At 43.7% G+C, this 22270-nt stretch overlaps 1 protein-coding gene across 2 annotated transcripts in view; it reads right to left on the bottom strand.

Moving 5' to 3' along the window:
- The window catches only part of gdpd5b (glycerophosphodiester phosphodiesterase domain containing 5b), a 42210-nt gene extending 20307 nt beyond the window's left edge, over window positions 1–21903 (bottom strand). Inside the window, exons 1-2 of one of the 2 annotated variants that reach the window (XR_006957158.1) lie at window positions 21544–21901; window positions 6993–7167 (exon numbers count right to left, since the gene is read on the bottom strand). Coding sequence is in view for 1 of the 2 variants with exons in the window: in XM_047035370.1 (XP_046891326.1) it covers window positions 6993–7109 (117 nt within the window). In the remaining variant the exon portion in view is untranslated. Of the gene's footprint in view, window positions 1–6992; window positions 7168–21543 lie in introns of both variants that reach the window. The other variant, XM_047035370.1, reaches the window with a different exon arrangement.
- Between the last annotated feature and the right edge of the window lie 367 nt (window positions 21904–22270).

Here is a 22270-nt window from a genome sequence, read left to right on the forward strand (position 1 = left end):
CAGCAGCAAAATAATATTGTATTTCCATGTTCTCATAGAAAGCTACACCACCCCTTGTCGGGAACAGTAACAAACATACATGGACACGTTAAAACAGACAACATAATTGGATGAAGGAATGTGAATGCGATAACTTAAACATAACGGGCAGGACAGCAAGTGGGATGAAGTGATAACCTACGGCATCACACAAATCTCCTTGAATCTTTCTACAGTCCTGGACTAGGGGTGCAGGCCGGAGGGAGGCTAGCAGCTCTGCTCATCGATTAGCCTGTTCTGGCTGTGGCTCCCATGGTGCTTAATGATTACCAGCACCATGAGGGAGACCTTGGGAACCATGAGAGAGGACATTGTTCACACGTCAGGCTAGACCCTCTGGTTGGAGGACAAAGATGGATGATGACTGTGGCAGGCCCTGGTGGGAACATTGTGCTGCAGTTGATCAGTCTGAAGCAGACTTTTGAAACACAGACAATACGTTTTTTGAAACTTGCAGTTGGTTTGTAATGCTAGTGTATAATGCACGTAAACAAGTATATTTTGGTGAAACTGCAACCTTAAACGAACCTGAAGCTTACAGTACATTTAAGAGAAAAGCCAAACTGAGGTGAGAGGTTGTGTGCTATAAGTATACAGCTGACTTATCAATCAACGCCCTCTCTGCCTCCCAGCAAGATGTATAATACAAGGGATCACAGGTTTAGAGGGAGATAAGACATCTTGTACTGCACTCGTTCCTTCCTGCCATTCCTGTTTGAGAGTTAATCAGTCAGGGGAGTCTGGCGTGATTCTGCCTGCTTGGTGATGATGAAATGCATCTTGTACAGGTTCAGCAGTTTTGAAGGGGGGGGGGGGGGGGTTGGCTTGCGGTACGTGCTGACGCCGTACTGTAGCCTTCAAAGCTGCTTTCCTGCCAAAACACCCCATTTCCAACGCACAAGTACGAGGAAATGGGATTGGAGGGGGAAGGGATGACTTAACAAAAGCTTTGAGAGTTTTACGAGCTCAACAAGGACAGTTCTTGGGCAGCTGTGTGTTCTCCAAGTGGAATATGGAAAATGACTTTCTTCCACCGGGTGAAATGAAAACTGCTGTACCAGAGGGGGCTAAAGGGAAGGATGGAAAACCTCGTAGCTAAGCCCTGAAGACCAACAGAACAGACAAAAAATAAACGTATGAAAAGGATCAAGAGGTAATTCTTCTCAAATCCTCCCCAAAATCCCCCAAAAGTGGAGTTACGTAGTCCATGCGAATCCACCCCTGCCATGCACAAGATTTCAGTTTGGCATCTGTGTTTTTAAAACTCACCATCTGTAAGATGCCGACCAATACAAAATGGTTCAAATCAATGCAAATAATTCTAAGCATAATCGTATGAGCAGCATTCTCAAAAAGACACAAAGGCCTTTTCCATGGCTAACAGCTCTTCCTCCAATACTTCCTCTGACTACAGTCTCCATCCAATCAGCCAGGGGGATGACTGGAGGAGGGGATGCAACCTCCCTGTATTAAACCATGACTGCAAGCAGTCCTTTCTGCTGTTTGTTAAGAGACCATGCTAATATGGACCCATTAAGACTACAGACCCAGCTGCATAGGGGAGACATTGATCAACATTGCCCTACTTATGTCACTGTGGCTTGTGGTAGCTAAGCCGAGGAATAAGCATTGTTCTTCGATCCTAAGGGCTTGGTGTTTCAAATCAAGCATGCAATAAAGGAAGTGGGAATTCCTCTTGAACTAAATGTGTGTGGACATACTGTATAAAGGGGCATGCCTTTGTTCAGGGAGCATTGACTAGATATATCAAAGCATACCCAGTAGAGTGTGTGCGTGCAGCAGTGCCAAAAAGGGATTGAAGAATCATGCTAATTTCAAACAATTACATTTGAATTAAATGATTTTTTTACAAGCAAGCATGTATCAAGTAAGCTTGTCAACCTATTTTACATTGCACTTGACTGCTACATTATATTATGATCAAATGTGCGCATTCCACCCACCTGCACAAGTCCTTTAAAGACCAACTAAATATCATAATCAATCTGTTCTAGTTTCACAATTGATTTCCTTCCATTTGGAACAGCAAAACTGCACATAGAAGATATGGGGCGGGTGAAATAAAGATGTATATGATGCTACAAGTCCTGAGGGTACACTTGTAAATGTATGCTTGCAATACAAGTGAGCTCAAATACTTTAACAGCACTGTTTTAATAGTCCTGAAGTGCCAAGACTCCAAGGGGGGATGTGTCAGAACATGAAAATGAATATGACAAACCCAGAGCAACAGCAATGGAGAAAGTGAAGTACACAACACAAGGTAACAGCTGGTGAAGCCAGCCCCTCCCCCCTTCTGTAATCCATCTCTCCTCTGGGAAGGGAGGGGCCAATCATTTTTTGTTTGTTTGTTTTATTTATCTAGCAGACCAACAATGTTGGCAGAGGTCCAGGGTTCGAGGGCTGCCAGGTCACTCCCTTCTGTGGAACCAGCTGTCCAGGTTAACACCTAGCTACACCAGGCTGTCTTGACTGAAGAAAACAATGATTTAGCATTTACTAGCTTGCATATAATGTATTGTTGGATAGTCATACCCTTGAACACTTTTAGGGTGAATATTCAAGGTTGAGTAAAGACAATTTATAGTCCAAATGAAGCACATTACTTAGCTGACCTATGTTTTTGGCTTTAAGAAATATGTAAATGCTTCATTATGTTGAAGTTAAATTACGTTTAGACTACACAGTTATGCAGGGTCTGCAGCTTTGGACATTCAATTATTTTGTTCTTCAAAAGTCTTGTTATTTGAGACGTTGGAAGTATGCAGTCCTTGGGCACTCACCCATATCTTGAGAGTTCGACAGGTCAAGTAAACATGAAAGACCTTGGTAAGCCTGCTGACTAAAACACACAAGAACATGTCCTTTGAGAAATCACAGTGTCATGAATAAGACCTCTTGAAACCTTGAACAAACAAATACATGAGTTACTTGGAAGCAACTGTGATAAAATAATTTTTTATGCCTAGCTTGATTTTACCATCAGGATCTTCACAATGTAATTTAGTCTCCGAAGCTATGATTTATTCAAAAAGGAAACAACCCAACTACAATGGAACTTAATTTTCAGCACAATTTCAAATAACTCTTTTTAAAACACACACCCCACACCAAAACAAGTCACTGGCTATGGCTTTATGCTGCATGATAAAACAACTTCTTAATAAATCCAAACTGTGAAAACAACCAACTTGGAAGCAAATGCTGACTTTCTGTTGTTTGTTTTGTTGGCGGGAGCCAGACTTTAATAACATGTCTACATGGAATTATTCTTCCTCAAAATGGTGGGCAATTATTGTATGTAGACAAAGTCCCTCCTGTCGGGAACTCCGGCTGCAGACAGATGGGGAGGGATTAGAACTGACAAATCACAATGCTTCTTTGGCAGTTGGAAACAACCATACAACTAAAGGGCACCGACTTCAAATGAAGAATTGTTTGTATACAAATATGCACATTTAATGAGGGGTTCAATCAATCCCATTAACTTCACACAACCATCAACTGGTGTTGTCAAATAAAAGCTCTTGGTCAGTTGTGATTACAACAGCCACCGCCCCCTCATCCATCCAGCTAGCGGCTTCTCGTCGCACATCAGATGGGATTAATTCACAAAGACATGCCGTCTCTCTCACGCTCTCTCTCCCTCACACACACACTTCCTCTGCCTGAGTGTCTAGATGTGCGCCTGCACCTTCTGCCTCTGCTCTCCACCTGCTCATCATGTGTGCTGAGGCACACTTCCTAGCCTCCAGTCTCTGAGGAAAACATCATCCTCCATGCTAGTTAACCTTCAGTCCGGGTTACGTCGGTGGGATGAACGGCCCGTGGAAAGCGTTTTTTGTGTAGGTGTCAAAGCCTGATGACCTTTCAGTTTGTTGGGGAAACCAGAAAGTGCAAAGCCAGAGAGAAGCCAGAAGACTGCATCCTTTCCCCCCCATCTTGCTTGCTAAACACTCTCCGTTCTCGTTTTAAGCCCCATCCAATATAGGTCAGAGAAAAAGAACACTCACTCAACATGCGTGTGCGCAGTGCACATTTAAACAGGCCAAAGCCATACATGACCCTAAATTTGGAGCCTTTGTGTCAGGTAAAGACTGGCTAAATGGAAACACTTTCAATTATTACTGAGGCGAGATCAACTTGCAGTGAATGACGTGGCTGGCCTTCTTTTAATGTATAGACTTTATTTATAGACTTCTTAAACAACCCGTGTCACTTGGTCTCAAGAGTGCCTCACTGTGCTGTTCAGCAGGGCACACAAAGATGAGGAGGAGGCCTCCTGTTCTGTGGATTATGAGAGTTCTATTTCAGCGTGAGACCTTGGGTTTCTCCTGGCTCACTGGAGCCAGTGACACCATCGTCACATGTAACCGATGCCCGTCCCCGATTGGTAAAACAGATTGTGCCCTTGGATTATTAAAAGATGCCGACAAATTATGTTTTCAGACATGAAGAAAAGTCTGTTCAAATGACAATAATGGTCCAATGACACACACAAACCTGGTACCTGTGTCCAATTTGATTCAACAATGCTTGCAATGTTGACCGATGCAGAATGATGTTATGCGTTCTGGATAAGGGTTCAAGGGGAATGTAGGAATAGAACTTCCGGCTGCATGCCAGTCCTTCCCTGCAGAAGCCAGCTCACTGAAGCTGTGGCCCACTGCCAGCCTGACTGAAGTAAAACACCAGTTGACAAGAGTCTGGGGAGCCTCTGAAGTTCTCTTTACTCTGATACACCAAAATAATTTAGTTAGATCCAGTTTCACACTGGTTGGTTTTACATATTTTCAAATGGAATGAATCACCTTTTTTGTTCAATCATTCACCTGTTTTATCTCAGTTACGGATATCAGATAATGGGGGCATATATGAAATGATTCACTTATTTACTGCTGTGTCACATCAAATCAATATAAACTACAGTCTTTAATATTACCTTGACCATGGGAGTGAAGGCGAGATTAGTTTCGTCAGTGTACCGCATGGCCTGGGTATTTTCTCTAGATTGCTGAGGCAGCATACACTGGCTCATTGAGGAGCTAAATTCATGTGACGTTGCTATGCCCTATCACTGATGTCATTCCGTGTCCGCAGTACCTAAATGTATCCTTCTAGCTGGCAAAACCAGAAACATTGGAGCTTAGAGAGTAAGCCAGTAGGCACATTTTGGCAGAGGAGATTGGCTGGGGCCGCAGAAATGCACCATGGGAGGTTGAGTACATCCGGCATCAGTGTGCGCATGGACAGCTGACTGGCAGTTACTCCCAGCGGGTCAAGAGCTACACATCTCCATGGGCCATAGCTGACGGCCAAGAAATGCTGACGAGGCAGTACCCTATCTACCAGGCGAAAAGACAAGAGCACAACAGGAAACCAGAGCACAGGAATCCGATTTCCTTTCAGGATGAGGATGAAAACCCCATATCTTTATGCTCTACATTTTTGGTTGGCCTCGGACGGTCCAGCCTGATCATCCTCTCTGACCCCCCCCCTCCCCACACACACAAAGAACATTCCGGAAGGCAAACGGGCCTCAATACTTTGATAAACTCTTCCTGTAGACACCATGCCCGGCTCGTTAAACATGCCCCCTTGTTTCTATTAATAGAAACACTGACACTTAACGGGCGTGTAGTTGTGTTCATTTGCATTGCTTGGCTCGTGGAGTTCCTGAGGTAACGCTGGTCACACCTTGAGGAACTGAACTATGTCGTGTTTGCAAACAGACATTTCTACAGCCGTGTCTGAACAGTTCCTCACAGGTTTCAGCCCATAAGCCTTTATTACATGCTTGATGGACAAACTTTCAATCTCAGTCACAGGCTGGATGATTTTAGTAGACATCTGGTAGACATCTAGGCTTTCAAACAAAAGCCACAAAAATGAATTTGAGCCTGCAAGGGGCTTAATTGCAAATCAATTGTCATCTGTGCTTAAGAGCCAACAGGACATTGGACGGAGCACTGCTACATCAGAGACATTGCTACAACTCAAGGTTATCAATTTAAAGGATAGTTTGGCAAGGGTGCTCTCAGATTGCTCTTTATAAATCATTGTTGAGAGTTTACAGACAACACACGCACACTCAGCCAACTGCACATACGCAACACACCACATTAGAACCTTGTCATATAAACTCCTAAAACAGTGCCACAGTCCTGAGTAAGCTAGCACAGACCAATGGAAAAATATGGTTTCCTAAGGCTTGAGCTCCTATTGGCTACAGGATCTATTTTCATTACAAATCATTGAAATGATGCCTGTTTGACTTAGAGGGCATCCGGACATGTTTTAATACAATTTCCGTTGGAGAAGGGGGTTAAGGGGGGGGGGTTATCATCAAAAGCAGGAAATCCCATCATTGAGGCTCATGTGATACATTAGGTAATGAAAGATTATTCAGCTGTCTGGTTGCTGCGATGCGGTCAATATCCTCTGTTTATGACAGCAGCCCAAATTCTGAAGTGAAACAGATGGCTAAAGGGCAAAGAAATCCCTATGAAAACCATCCTGTGTGAAAACCAATGTCCCCCTCCACTCTGCTAGTGAAATGAATTGGGTGAGTGCATTAAGATGTAGAGTGGACTTGAGCAGAGGTATTGCTTATGGTATCAGCCAAGCAATGGCTGATACCATAAGATCACGTTCCGTGCCCAATCGATGCTTTCCAGACGTATTGTGCAAAGCAAAAACTGCCACAAGTAACCCTATGCTTTGGCCTGAGCACGAATCTCGGATCACACCGTCGACATGCTGCTAAAGTTCAAGTTTCGCTTGACTCCTCACACAACCCCATCCCCAGGCCACCTATTAAAACACAAGGCACGAGGTTGCATCTCCCAAGAGAAAATGTTTGGGATCAGGTTAAGGTGCAGTAAGACCACAGGGTAACAAAAGGGGCCAGTATGAAAACCTGCCCAGCTCACCTTGGTGGTGTCATCATGTGACCGCTGGTAGCGTTTCCAGCGGCAACCGTAGATCCCAGTTAGACATGACAAACACAGTTGACGCTCGTAGACCTGCAGGGGTTGGTGCTTCACCATGCTCCGTCAGTCCTGGCCCCGCCTCCACGCCACTAACATCCCATTAACCGCTGGGATCCTGGGAGGTAGATGCACAGGGAAGCACAGTTAGCAGTGTTTCTACAACATCATAAGTAAACATAGCAAACTTGGAATTAATGCGTACTTGTGATATTCTGGTGAATCTTGTCAACATACAATAGAGGCTACTGAGCAGAGCAGTTGTGTGCAATGAAAGGGGAATATGAATAAGGTTGCAAAGAGAGGGAGCATTTCCTGCAGATATCCAGAATCTCTTGATTTCAGATTTCAAGCCTCATATAATATCTATTATCCTCTTCTGCTGATTTTTTTTTAATACCAAATTCAAAGCATACAAAAGATCAGAAAAAGTGATCAAGGCTTTCAGACATGTTAAGACCAGACATCGTACAAGCACCTTCGCTTTGAAACCAAACAAAGCAGCACATTCAGATTCCCTGCTTCCTTCTCCAGTGACAACTGTCTCCGGCCGTCATGTTACCTTCATCAGTATCTCTCAAGGTTGGAGAAATAATCAAATCAAATCATAATTGAAAAGGAAAACGCAGAGATTCTTTTGAATATCTGATAAATAAATAAAAGACAGCGACATTCACGCGTGGGGATGAAACTTCCTTTGTCAGCAGCCGTCTAGGTCGACATGGCCCCAGGTGGACTCCTATCAGCCTCTAAATTATCAGCGGCATGCCTCAAGGATGCGCATATGGTGCCTAGCGGATACAGGCTTGCTTGGGGTCGAAGATGGCCCCATCACAGCTACGGCACTCAGGGACGCAGCGAGGCCTTGCACACCGGCGAGCCGCAATCTCACCAATCAAATCTAAGACCGATAATGACGTTAGAAGCCCGCCATCTTTGATCACAAGCGTGTCACATGACTCCGGGGACGTGGTGGAGCACGCAGCACCTGGAGAGCTTTCAGCGAGATATGGCAGGTTGATCACCTAACGGATTACTGTAACCGACTGTGAGCCCACAATGGGCTGATTGGAGCATGGATAACTAGACACTGATAAAAATGTATGATGGAAGTAAATGCTCAAATGCACAAGGTGATTACTTGACTGATACTTGAGGCTACACAGTTTATAACAGCGCAACATGTTCTTGTTGGGGCGTCATACTGACATTGATTTTGGACTAAATGTCTTACTGTATTTTCCTCAAAGCAGTAGCCTTTGGGATCGTTTGAGTGAGGAAACGGGCTGAGCATATTCAAACGTTAAATACCCTCATCAGGCAGCAATCAGGCTGGCCGCATGTTGCATCTGTGCAGGGGGGCCATGCTTCCTGTCATTAGAGAGTCTCCCGTGAGGAGGGTGGGGCTGCTCCCAGAGACCCTGTCACACCTCAGTGGGAATCTGGGTTTAGACCTCTAGTACAGCCCCGCCACTGAAACCCCTCGCTGGAACAGTAAATACCCAACCAGACCCAGTCGCACTCTTCCGTGGTACAGCTCTCCAATCACACCTTAACTGGAGAATGCCTGTGGCACATCCCTACCTCATATGAGGATGTTGACGGTGTACAGTTTAATTGCTTCATGAATAAAGCCAGACGTTGGGTTAGTCTATGGAGGACATGAACCACACCAGACAGCATCAATACAGGGGGATTGAGTAGAGGCTGTGGACCTAATCCGGTCCACAGCTATGTCCAAAATAAATAATATATTAGTGGTGATGGGGAAGGAGAGCATAGGAAGTACACACACATACACACACACAAATCCCCCCCCCCCCCCATCTTCTACAGCCTACCAGGGAAACAAACTGCTCCACCCATCAGCAGCATGCTGGATCTTTGCTAGTCCAGACACATAGAGCTCAGTATCCAGAGAAGGTTTTATACAGTACTTCAAGGTCTAGAGAGAAATAGATACTGCATAATTAACCAGATCCTGTCTTCCTGTGTTATTCTGGGCTACTATCCTCCTGCATGTAATACTGATAAGAAATGAGTTTCTCCCTGGGCAGGATCATACACTAAGAATGATTGTGTATAAAAATGATAAATACTAATCAATTCGTTTTGACTGAACAAAATGATTTCCTTGGAACAGTTACATTACGCACTTTCTTTATAAACAGGAAAAAGGGAGTCAGGATTCCACAAAACACAGGCAGAGAGATTCAGCTGATTGCGCAATAGCAGTTCAATGGAAGGGATGAGTTTTCCCAACGGCAACAAAGTTGTTTTTCCAGTTTACCATTTGTTTCATTAAAATACTGTTTCCCAAACAGGTGTTCTCAGCCAACAAAACCTTTCCAACCAAATATTTGAGGAAGTACCACCATATACAAATGCTACAAGGACCTTTGAGGTCAGTAAAGTAACTTTGTTTTTGTACGAATGTTGCAACTTTTATGACTGTGAGCAGAAGGTCAGGGAACGTTAGGGATTAACAACTGCTGATGTGTAAACTCAGACAAATTATTCTTGTCTGGACATGCAGACGTCTCATAACGACAACAACAACAACGACGAGGATGGCTAGCTACTCATTTACAGCCTAATTACTGACACACAGTTTACCATATCCATAAGGAAAACATCAAGGGGATTTTTCAAAACATGCTCATCAAAACATTAATTTCATTTAATCTCCCACATTACCATAGTGAGGGATAAGTGTTGACACCGCTCGCTGGTTTAACACCTTGGAGGTGTAAACCTTGTGGGTCTCACAGCCTCAGTGTTAAAGCCCTTCTCCTCCTCAGGTGTTGGTTGAATATTGGCAAAATGCACCAGAGAGTCCTGACAGACAGCATCTGAACTGAACACACAAACCCAAATGTTACACTGCAGGTCATTGATGTGAAGAACAATATGGGGAGTAACAGTGTTGAGAGAGTTTGTGAAGCCGCCCTGAGACTCTTATCCAGGTTAAGTTAGCCACCATAAGACGCATGGGCCAACAAGAGCCACCAATTAATTGCCAAAACTAGCCTTGCTCTTGTGCTACAAAACCTGTGGATGCCAAAATATTTGTCACAGGGCAGCACATGATTCACTGAAGTCTGTATTAATATCAGGGGAGACAGACTTGGGGGAGGAAGGCACCAACATGGTTGGCAACTCATATTCTGCTGCCTCATTTCCTCCAATCAAAGAGTCTGGGAGAAAAACAGTCTGCAGGGTAGGAAATGCTTCAGCAGTTTCTCGGAGAAGGGGGTGCTTCTCAGAACGAGCGGGTGGAGGCGGAGGCTGAATCCACAAAGCACAGGCCGTCTGCCTGACCAGAGGTCTCCCAGGTCTCTGGGTTCAGGGTGGAGGCTGGACGGTTAAGGAGACCTCTCCCAAGACTCTTAGCTAAGAAAATATACACTCCAGAAATGAGCTGAACCTACAGTAAAGTGCTGAGAAAGAGATTCTTTTTGAGTGGGATTTTTGTGAAGTGTAGCACCGATTGCTAAACTATGAGGATAAAACATTGTTAGTTCACTTCTGTAAACACTCCTTGCTAGTCTTAATGGAACCAAATCAGAAGCCACCCCCGGGTCCCCATTTTTCATACAGCAAGTACCATGAACACCAAAGCCATGCATCTCCATAGAGGCCTGACTCAGGGACTCAGCCCTACAGTTGACTGTGCAAGATTTGCCTTAACAAATAAGCCTGATGAAAGCCCATTAGAAGGAGCAGCAAGCTTAGTAATCAAATCATCATTGTTAAAGCCAGCTCAGTGTTGACGATGTATCACCGGGGCTGTGGGGACGGTTGTGTCATGTCAGCTGGTGACACCTCTTCTGTCATCTGACCCTCTTCCATGACTCATCAACAGCTTGATTTAAATGGCTTTTTTTTCCCCAGTCAAGAGTGAACGTGTGTGTGTGCCACCTGCCCCTACTCACCGTCACCACACCAAACATGCTACAGCAGCACCTTATCCCTCTTGCTTAAATCTTCCTCGCCAGGAACCACATTTTTATGAGCCAAATAACATATTGGAAGGCCTGCTGCTCCACTCCCACTTCCAACCCAGCTCAGAAGAGAGAGAGAGCGTGTGTGTGTGTGAGTGCCTAAGCCTTACAGTGAGAGTTTAACAGAACTCAATGGGCAGTGGGTGGAATATTGAGTGTATATTTCACACTCAGTCCCAAAGCACTGCCTGGTGAAGCACACACTACAGTGCTGTACTAAGTTATATTGGAGGCATTTCTATGTAAGCTCCTGTTCTTTTGTCATCAACCAATCACCTATAAGAGGCAATGGCTTAGCCAAGCAGCACTGTTATTAGTAATGTCAGAGGGGAGGTATTGCTTACTGGGATATTGCTTACTGGTGTATTGCTTTTTTAGGTTTCCCAAAATGTTTATTCAAGATCCATCACTGAAAGTCCACAGATAATGAAAATGGGATCTTAGAGGTACGTCATGTGAGCATGGGGGGCTGGTGATGTCTCCTCACTCAAACCAAACATGTGTCCACTTCAGCAGGGTTTGAAGTGTGGATTGGCTAGTGGAGGAGATCATGTTCCTTACCGTACAAGGTTCAAGATACTCAATGGAGCATTTTCTACACAAGTGGGCTCTGGAATTGTGATAGTCCAACAAGCAAAACCATTTGTACTGTAGAAGAATCCTTCCCACCCCGTAAAAACTCCAACGCATCGCTTCCACTAGACGCCAGTCATAAAACACTCACAGCTGAAATGCTGTGGCGTGTGATTCTACACGCAGAGACAGATAGCAGAGGGGTCATCCCAGTATGCTCCCTGTATACCCTGTCCAAGGCTGCTAAACATAACCTGCTATTGTCCTCTCCCTAAACACAAAAACACCCTCTGAAAGTCACCCAGTCAGCTAAACAGTGGTGAGAGACACAGCTGAGTCCATTCCTCTGGTTGAGTCGACACGTCCTTACCTCATCACCATAGCAAACTGGAGATGACTCTGCAACTGAAACAAAAGTGGTTTGGAAGACCCCATATTGAATGCAACTTTTGTCTTTTGGATGTGAATTCTCCATACATTAAAGCTAAGGTCAAGACTTTAGCTTGGTGGGCTAATGCAGCTGTGATCTATAGCAGAGCTCATACATTGAGTTAATGGTAGCAAGGGATATCCAACCAGGGCATTAAGAAACTGCTGCTGAGAAAGCGATACTGATCTCTAGTTGGCTTTAAAATGATGTTTGTGCCCTGGTACCTGGAGCTAGTATTTATTACGCAGCGAGAAGCCTTGGGAAACAGATGACTGATCAATATAAGACATTGATTTTCTCTTGTTAGGACGATGGTGGGTGATGGACCTCCCACACCAAATCATTAGCTAGCCACTAACTGATTATTAAAGAGGGGCATAATATTTGTGCCACAGACAAGGGGGCATAGCCAGAGTTATTTTTGTGATCTTATATCGCGATCTTATTATAGCGTCTCTGAGAGACCACAAAACATACACATGAATCACAATAGCCAAAGTCACAATGAGTGAGTTGACAGAATCTATTATAATCTCTGTAAAGTGTCACAATGTATTTAACACAATATATAGTTTGCCCCTAAAATACCTCAATACCTTACTGTTCTTTTGGACGAGAGGGGCCATTCTGATTAAATGTATCAAGGGAATCATTCAGAATCAGTGAATCAAGACCTGAAGCTGTTTTGTTAAAGGTCACCTGCTTTTGTGAATTATTTTATCCAAATCCCAGAGATGAAATGCTGCAAAAGGTGCCCAGTGTCTAACAGCAACTTATTGAGAAATGCAGGCAGCAGAACATTCTGACCTTGTTAGGAGAGGTGATGATAAAAAGCTTACACAGGGCCTCCAAAAATGTCAACACACACATTTCACCTGGCCTTTGATGAGTCTTATTTTATTGCAATCAAGCAATACATTTATGGCAAACAGCTAGCATTAGATGGCTAACAAACCCTTTATATACAGTTTGATGGTAAATGTTGTTTATAATTAGTTTAGAAAGAGAATGGCTAAACGGCAACAAAAAAAAAGAAATCTAGTATTTCAACCCTTTTGCAACAAACCCTTAAATTCTGCTGTAATACCAATAGCAATGGAAGTGATAAATACATATTACCAACCATGTGGTGGCCCAGACATGGGCCAAAAACTGACAAGCCAAATACAGTAGCATGTCCTTGTGGTTGACAGACTGAAGTGAGAGGAACACGCTCGACAGCAGATAAATCTCAGCAAGGCTTGGAGCCCCAGGGGCAATGAAGCAACTCTCCGTTTTGACCTTTTAACATCTAGCGGAAAGCTAGTGAGCTAGCAAAGATCTAGGAGAGGGCAACTAATCATCGACGCTGCTCCACAGATATTATCCACACAAACAGAACATTCTTCAAAGCTCAAAAGAAGGAGTCCACTTTGTGGGTCCAAAAAAATAAACCGAAAGAATCAAATGAAGAAATTTGCACTGGCTGCAGATTCATTTCAGCATACCTTTCTAGAAATATATGGCTTAGGCCTCCCCAAAAACAACAACAACAAAACAAAAAAACTCCCCTGATGGAAAAATATCTTAAGAATGTGGATTATGGAACGACAGTTGATGAAACTATCCACAAGTTAATCTATTTACATTCTGAAAAGGAAGAAGGCCAAAGGAGACTGAAAACACACACATTCACGCATACAATACACACACCTACACTACATTCAATGCAGTCATGTGAAAGCAAAGTTCACAGAGGGGTGGGGGTTAATAATAGCAGAGAGCGAGATGTTTTGGATACAGTTACCCAACATTGCTCACCACTAAATCCAGCTGGATCCCACATTGAACGACATTGCTCAGAGGCTGTGTCTATTATCCCCCCACACCTGTACTGACAAAACCATAGACACCACAAGCAAAGCCAGACCATGTAACCGTTAGAATATTACTACAATAAATTATGATTAAAAGGTTACATAAACAGTTGTTTATAAGTGTTTGGTAAAGGTTATTGCCAGGATTTGAGGTGAATGCAATCAATTTATTTTCTTTTTGGCATCAAAAGGTAATAACTGCACATGAAAAAATGTGTGTACAGACAAACTGTTTACGCGTGTTACTAGCAAATGTTTAGTAAATCAAAACCAAGAGTTTCCCATGTTCGTGGCTATTACTACAATACTCATGAATTATATCCCGAAAAAAAAAAAAAACGTATACACTGCCAAACAGTTCATTGCACAGACAAAATGGGTAAGCATACCAATACATCTAAACAGCGATCATTTCAGGTATCATTTTACTGAGCGTGAGAGGGGTGGGAGGTACTATAGTCAATCATTTCATTTGAAATGAATGAAACAAAGAGATTAAAGAAGGGGGCCGTCACCCACTCATTGGAGCCATGATGGAACACTAGATGTGCCAGGAGAATAGAAGTGGGTCAGGTGTCGGGAGGCGATAGCCATCTCATTTTTCACTGTGGAACGGGTGAATCTCCAAGGAGGAGATACACCTCGGTCTCCTTTCACAGGTCAAGAGAGGTCTTGATTCAAGCTGAGGAGAGTGAATAAGTCAGCAGATACAAATACAGGAATACATCTCAAAGCCTTGGGATGATTGATCTACTAAAAAGGTGGTAATAGATTTTAGGAATACTGTACATTTGTAGCTTTGGGAAAGGCTGTGGCCTCCCCTTGGGTGGAGCCAAGCAATCTATCATGAACATCCTTTTTGCTAAGGCACACGCATTGTATTTCCAAGCAATCATTTTCAATGCACTGCATTGCAACATAACATTATCAATGGCATTTTGTACACTGACAAGTAAGAAGTATCCCAAACACAAAAGAGGCAATGTATCAGAATATTAGCATGCTATCTAAATCACTTCAAAAGCCAGCACTTGGTCAAAAGTGGGTTTAGCTATCGCTGGTCTGTCTCCAAACTTACAGAGTAAACCCAACAAGCGAGAGCATTTTGATCAGCTTGTCAGAGGATGACCCGCTGCAGTGAGTCAGAACGTCTGGGTGACACGCTGAGATGTCCCCTCCGTGTCGTTGTGTGGGTGCGATGTATATTCACAGGCGTCTCTAAACCTGTGATTTAGGAATCCACAGAGACAGGGTGAGGGAGCTAGGAGGGAGGGTGCTATGGCTCACTGTGGAATGTCTGGCCTCGGTGAGGTGATCATCAAAGACAGCAGGGGAGGCCATTTTGCCAACGTGGCGACAGGGAAGGCCAGGACTGGGATTACCAGTTGCCAAGTCGCCCACACACAACAATTTCAACTGTCTGTATATAGCACTTCACACTGTGACACTGAACACTAAGTATTTTCTTGAAGTTTATAGTGTGTCCTCTGGAAAATTCAAGAAAGTGTAATGGCTACTACCATAGGGATCAATTATGTTCATTTCCAAGAACGCTTGAGTAATGGTCTATTGTGCTTAAATTGCTTTGAAGAGGATGCCCGATGGCTTGTCTGAGGCCGGCATCATGCCTGAGCTGTCAGGCTTAGTGTAATATCCATGCTCGGCTGGTACTCTTGGCCAGAAGCAGTTCTTTTTAAACACAGTCTGGCTGGCCTGTAGATTGGCTCCTGTCGGCCTGGTATCTGGTGTCTTTGAACTGACGGCAGGTGTAGGCCATGTGGGAAGCTCAGCCTGTGCTTGGCAAGAAAAACCAAAGCAGAAATGTTTCAACTGTCTGGGGATGATAACTGAAAAAGCAGTCAATCTTCAAAGGTTTTGTTATACAGTAGGGCATTTTCTGGGAAGACGAAGCTCCTTGTGGTTGGCTTTTATAACCTATTAGCGACAGTCTTACAGCGCACAGCAAGATACATTTTAATAGTTATCTCGCACCACTCTGCCATATAATTGTTTCTTTACTGGCTTATTATAAAATAATGGACTGTGATGTTTGGGGATGAAACTGACTCAAGGAGGTAGACAATTGGCTCATTGGGTGTGTTGCCATTGGCAAGGCACACCCTAACTCTATTCTCTCATACAAGATTATCTATTGATTATTTTCCCCATCCTTAAAACTCTGTAAAGGTTTGCACTGCATACCCAATGTTGGTGTCAAAATGTTTGTCTTGGTTCCAAAAGCTTTGCTTGTATCAGGTGGAAGGTTATGTTGCCCAGTTAAGACATTCTGTACATTTGTGTGGAGCTAACAGTGGCTAATTAGCTACCAGTAGCCACAGTCACAAACGTCATTAAGTAACTAACGTCACATCACAAACCCGTGCAGGATTACCTATGATAGAAAATCAGATTAGAAGCTGTTAACTTCTTGGATATAGCTAGGCTAGCTACCTAAAACGGCAAGACAGTTTCAGAAACGCCACAGGCAAAGGCCGGGGTGGTAACAAGTTGCTAGCTATGTTCCACGCTGTGTGTGATATCAACACCCTGTATTTTTCTATGCCCTTTGACTGGTTAGCGCCTGCGATTCCCACATATTGGTAGTCTAGTAGTTAGCATAGCTGTAAAACTAACTTACCGTTCCGGGCCCAGGGGTCAGGTCTGCATCTAGGAGCAAGACGCAGGACAGATGGCTTCTCCAGGTGAGGAAAATGGTATTATGCCTGCTGCTAGGATGTGCTCCTACTCTGTAGGAGATAATCCAGTTCTCCAAAACCCGGAATGTGTTAGCCAGCTCCAGTAAATAGCTACCAAACCAGTTAGCTAATAAATCAGTCAGCTTTGTTTTCCCTGTATTTGCGCTGTTGAGCTAGTAGTGGTGGGACTGATACATTTGTAAAGTAACTGACCAAGAGAGTGGTATCCTAGATCAATGATGCCATTCAATATCCGAACGATTGGCATGGATAAGCGCAAGGCGGTTTTCCCTACTTACAGCGCGGATAGGCGGTCACACCACAGGACCTCCTAGTCTTCTTGTTGTTACTGACATAATGATCACTTCTGGTAAAGTTGTTACATCAACCAGTTTTCCAGAAGTACATTTCAAGCTTATTTATGTTTTGGGGGGGCATTTTTTTGTCTGCAGGGGGTGATGTTTGAATTGTGATTCCAGGTAAGATACTGCCAGTGACGTAGTTGGTAGGTTGGGACCATTTTTACACAGGATTGCCCAATTTGTATGTTTTGATGTTTCAACTATGTGAGCCTGCAACATAGCCCATCACCATTCCCTCTTGCATTAAGGAAAATGAAAACAGAACCCTGTTTCATTCTACACTTCACTGTTAGTAACTTAGTAGTAAGTGTAAATGAGCAGCAACAAATGTATACTTTTTAATCTATGCCATCTTCATAAATAATTAGTATGCATACTTATTTAAAATATAAGGAAATTAGTTGTAAAATGTCACCCCAAAAATGGCCAGAAACTGGCTTTATGGAACTCAATTCCATAAAGCCAGTCTAATTAAGCAGACAATTTACAATGTTCTATGTCCATGATGGCTCATTTGATTGAACGATAATAATTGGCGGCGGTCGAATATTTGATGAATAAACACTTTCCATGATCTTTTGCCTCTGGTGCGTCGTAGAAGCTTGCTGTGTTACCGTAGCTACCGAACAGGACAGATGGCAGTTATTTTACACCAGTCCATTCCAAGAAAAGACACCCAGTTTCTCCAGCAGGTAAGAACTACCAAGAACCCTACACGACTGACTCGCTGACCCAAATACGTAACCAACCTTGAAAAGAACCACTGACAACTCATGAATATGCTTCTCAGGTGAAAGAAGGGAACCCCCCCTCCCCCTCCCCAAAACCCCTTCGTCTCACCAATCCCAGCCCTCTAAAGAAAGTACTTTCACCCATCTCATGTTGCACACTATTATTTCCTACACTCCACCCTCATAAAAATGAGCCTACTATACTTCACAATGTTCTCATTGTCTCATGCTGCTCAACAGTGCCAGAAGTCTGAGAACCACTGTACTGTCTATCTTTTCCTGGTCTGCCTGCTCGGTAGGTTAAGGGAATGTAAAATGTCTGGGGTTGGATCACAGGGGCTGATACTGTGACCTGAAAAGGACAAAGCTGACAAAAGCATCCGTGGCATGCAGACAGAGGAGTAAGCCATTGCTTTTGAAGCGAACGAACAAAAGCAGACGGGGCCTTAACTCAATACGCTGTCCTTAAGTCCTTTACTTATCTGAGGAGAGAAGGAGATTGTGTCCAGATGCCATCAGTGTTTTTGGGCAATGGATGCTAGGTAGCCATCTGTGTCTGTTGACATCACACTGAGTTATGTCCTCTTAATGCAGGTGACTGTGTGTGCATGTGTGTGTATGTGTGCGTGTACAGGCATGCGTGTGTACCAAGCTGGGGCTGAATCAAGGTCAGACACGCGTGAGGGCTGCTGCGCAGACATTTTGAGCCCTTTATGCACCCTTTTCTTTGTCTGAGGGAATTGCCCACAATTCACGGCAAAACACGAGGGCTACCAGTGGAAGCCTGTAAGTGAGTGAAACCTTCCTCATAAGACAAGAAAGAAGAAGAACGGTAAACAAACAAGCATGGGAGGAGCAACCAACCCTGACGTAAACATAAGTTACAAATAAAGTTTAACATGTGTAACGGGTGTGAACCTGTGAAACTCACTCCTCAGGTATGTAATGGGCTACCCACGTCAACGAATAGCTAGCTTTTCTTTGGCGTAGCTGGTAGTGGTCGCACTTGGTAAGTCAGAGGTTGTGTGTTCGAGCCCAGCGAGTGGCGAACAACGCCTTGTAGTGACGGAGCGTGGCCACGTCCGTTGCATACCGTCACATTGGTGCCGTGACCCGGATTCATGAGGTTAGCACTAGCTAACCGCCGGAGTGAATTTCAGAGGGGTGAATGTAACAGGTGTGAACCTGTGAAACTCACTCCTCAGGTATTTAATGGACTACCCGCGTCAACAAATAGCTAGCTTTTCTTTGGCGTAGCTGGTAGTGGTCGCGCTTGGCAAGTCAGAGGTTGTGCGTTCGAGCCCAGCAAGTGGCGAACGACGCCTTGTAGTGACGGAGCGTGGCCACGTCCGTTGCATACCGTCACATTGGTGCCGTGACCCGGATTCATGAGGTTAGCACTAGCTAACCGCCGGAGTGAATTTCAGAGGGGTGAATGTAACGGGTGTGAACCTGTGAAACTCACTCCTCAGGTATTTAATGGACTACCCGCGTCAACAAATAGCTAGCTTTTCTTTGGCGTAGCTGGTAGTGGTCGTGCTTGGCAAGTCAGAGGCTGTGCGTTCGAGCCCAGCAAGTGGCGAACGACGCCTTGTAGTGACGGAGCGTGGCCACGTCCGTTGCATACCGTCACACATGCAAGTTTAAAAACAAAGCTCACTGATTGTTCATATTGCCAGAACTGTGTGTAGTTTGTCCGATGACGATCAATTCCAAATATGCTTTAATCTGATTTGTTCCAACAACATTACGATGATGCCGCAAAGTACTGTCCCATTTCTATTCATAGCATTTTTAGCCCTTGCAGCCTCTTGCACTGTATGTCAAGTAAGTCTGTGAGGGTTCAGGGTTTAAGGGGGGACATTGGGATTGGGTCTGAGTCTCCTAGTTTTCCCCTCTTTAACCTCACACAAAGAGATAGAACCCAACAGACTTCACAAAAGAAACATTTTGTTCTTATTTTAAAAGAACAAGCATTTCACACCGACAGAGTACATACAAATTCTGATGGACGTGTGAATCACCATGTGAGAATACTGACACACTACTATATTACTCCGACTGAAACCAAAACAAGTCTCCCTGATTTTGAATAACTGCTGTTATTAGTCCAGGAAAGGGAGGGACGGTGACATAACAGCCTAGCTCCCCTGCTGTGCCGAACTGTGAACAGAGCTGATGTTCCCCTCCAACTACTGAGCCCAAGTGAACATGCCAATGCCATTGATGTTCCAAAATGTTTTACTACACGTTATTAGTACAATGGAGAACCTAACAGAACTAAAAAGGTGAGACAGGAACGATTCCCTTCCCTCGCATAAACAACAGAGTTCACACAGGAATGTCCCCAAAGCGAACCAACAAACAATATGGCCTTATAACTCAATACAGCATGCCCATTACAAAAACCTTACATTCCAGTCACTCCTTTTTTGATCTAATATTGTTGGACCCCCCCCCGCCCCCGCACACACAGACACACATCTAGATGCAGTACATTAACTACAGAGATCAGAGCCCCTATCGTGTTATTTGCTCTCTAGTCTAGTGATAGACAAAGAGGCGTGGCTTCGCATGCTGTGACTGACATTAGTCATCAGAACAAGAATCAAGAAAGAAACAAGAAAGAAACTGGGTGTCCTGAGGGAGGATGCGATGTGGATTGTGGGTGGGTTGCCTTCAGTCACATGGGACATACCATAATAATAGGTTGTTTCTCACCATCTTCCGCTCCCACAGGATAATACCAACAATCTCAGTTGAATTGAGGGAAATACTTGGTTGCCGTAGCGATAGGTCTTATTTTAGATAGATATAGACAGCCGATCTTGGCTGTTGTCAGGCACATTGTGTGGTAGCAAACATTCCTCTGACCGTGTTTGGCCTAAAGAGCAATTATGTTAGCCAAGAAGGGCTGGGTACTATTAATGTAATATGTTAAGCAAAACACCCAGCATGTGAACTAATTGTACTTATAGTGTCATGTCAAGTTCATCATATATTGTAGTAAAGATGATCTTGTTTTAATCAATTTATTCAAATATAACATTCTGAAATATGTGTCTCAATATCGACTGAAGAATAGGTACGGAAATAAAGGCAATCACCTGGGGTCAAACAAACTATGAGTCAACTCGTAGTCAAGGAGCATGGATCCTTATCCAGGTGTGTGAAGGTGAGTGTGAATGAATGGGTGACCAGAAACACAGGATAAAAGTATGCAGATTACTGTTGTGGGTGCAGTCCACTGAACTCTATTGTAATCTATTTTAACTTCATAGTAGGCCTACTGTCATATTGAATCTATAGTCATTAATTTTGTACGCCAAATGTGGTGATCCGTAACCCATTAAACTATTGAGGATAACAATAGATCACCATTCCCATTGAACTGGTGTGAGAATAAATACCAGTTAGAAGTCGAAACAGCAACTTGATAATTTGTAATTGAAATTGCCTACATGATTCAGTGTCGGGCGTTCCCGTTACTCCGATTAAATACTTAATGAATGACACGAGCACGTGAGACATTAACAGGTGAAGCGGTTCTTCTAAAGAAACAATACTTGACCTAGTCCAATAGGCTACATACATTTTAAATGAGTAAAGTGACGAATATATATTAATGGCATATTCATAATTATAAATAGTTCCTCGTAGCCTGCAATATTGGTTGAACAAATGTATTTTGTTTTTACTTACATTTTATTTTTGGCCAACATAAAGCGATATTGGCTATTGTGAATGTGATTGATGCTATTTGTGTAAAGTCAAACAACTACCAGCTAGACTTAAGCTGTAGCCTACTCGTACATCACTATAATCTGTTTGACAAAACTTACCTTCTATTTGAGTCGTTCGCAGCGAAATTGTTTCAGGGTGTGAGTCGGAGTCCGTAAAAAAAGCCGTCAAGCGACAAATGGGGACGGTCAGATGTCAGTAGGTGGCCTAGTTAGGTGGGTCGGCAACAGAGGTTTGACAAACACTAAAGACCAAATAAAATGTGCTCTGCAAACTTGTAGAAAAAAGCGAATATTCTTTGAAGTTCTACGATGAGGGTGTATTGCACATTAGGGCTAGTATCCGTCTACCGCACATTCTCAGTAAATATTCCACCACCGTTTCATTCCTGTCTGTGGCAAGAGCATGCCTTCTCCGTGAACACCGGGCAAGTAATTCAATGGAATGGACTAGTGGGCGGAGTTCGTTCTTTTATCGCTTGCTCTCCTGCAGACCTGCACTAAGGTACCAGAGTATAGAGGAGAGCGTGAACCCACGGTCAAAACTTGATCAATATAGCCTACCTTAACTATTAATTCATTAGGGTAAAAGTAAGCTTTTGGGCTCAATAGACCTTTTCAAAATGGTCTTGGTCGAAATATTTTCCTGAAATAGACAATGGTATGCAATTAGAAAATCAATGCACCCTGAAGGCTACCTTCATACACTGCACACTGAGATTTATTTACACCTTATGGCCCCCAAGACCCTCTGCACAAGAAAGCCTGGCTATCGAATTGTTTGTAACCTCAAGTACTTTTTTTGCGTAAACACACTGACCCTGATTGA

The sequence above is a fragment of the Hypomesus transpacificus genome, chromosome 15 (genome assembly GCF_021917145.1).
Source record: "Hypomesus transpacificus isolate Combined female chromosome 15, fHypTra1, whole genome shotgun sequence".
Lineage (NCBI taxonomy): Eukaryota > Metazoa > Chordata > Actinopteri > Osmeriformes > Osmeridae > Hypomesus > Hypomesus transpacificus.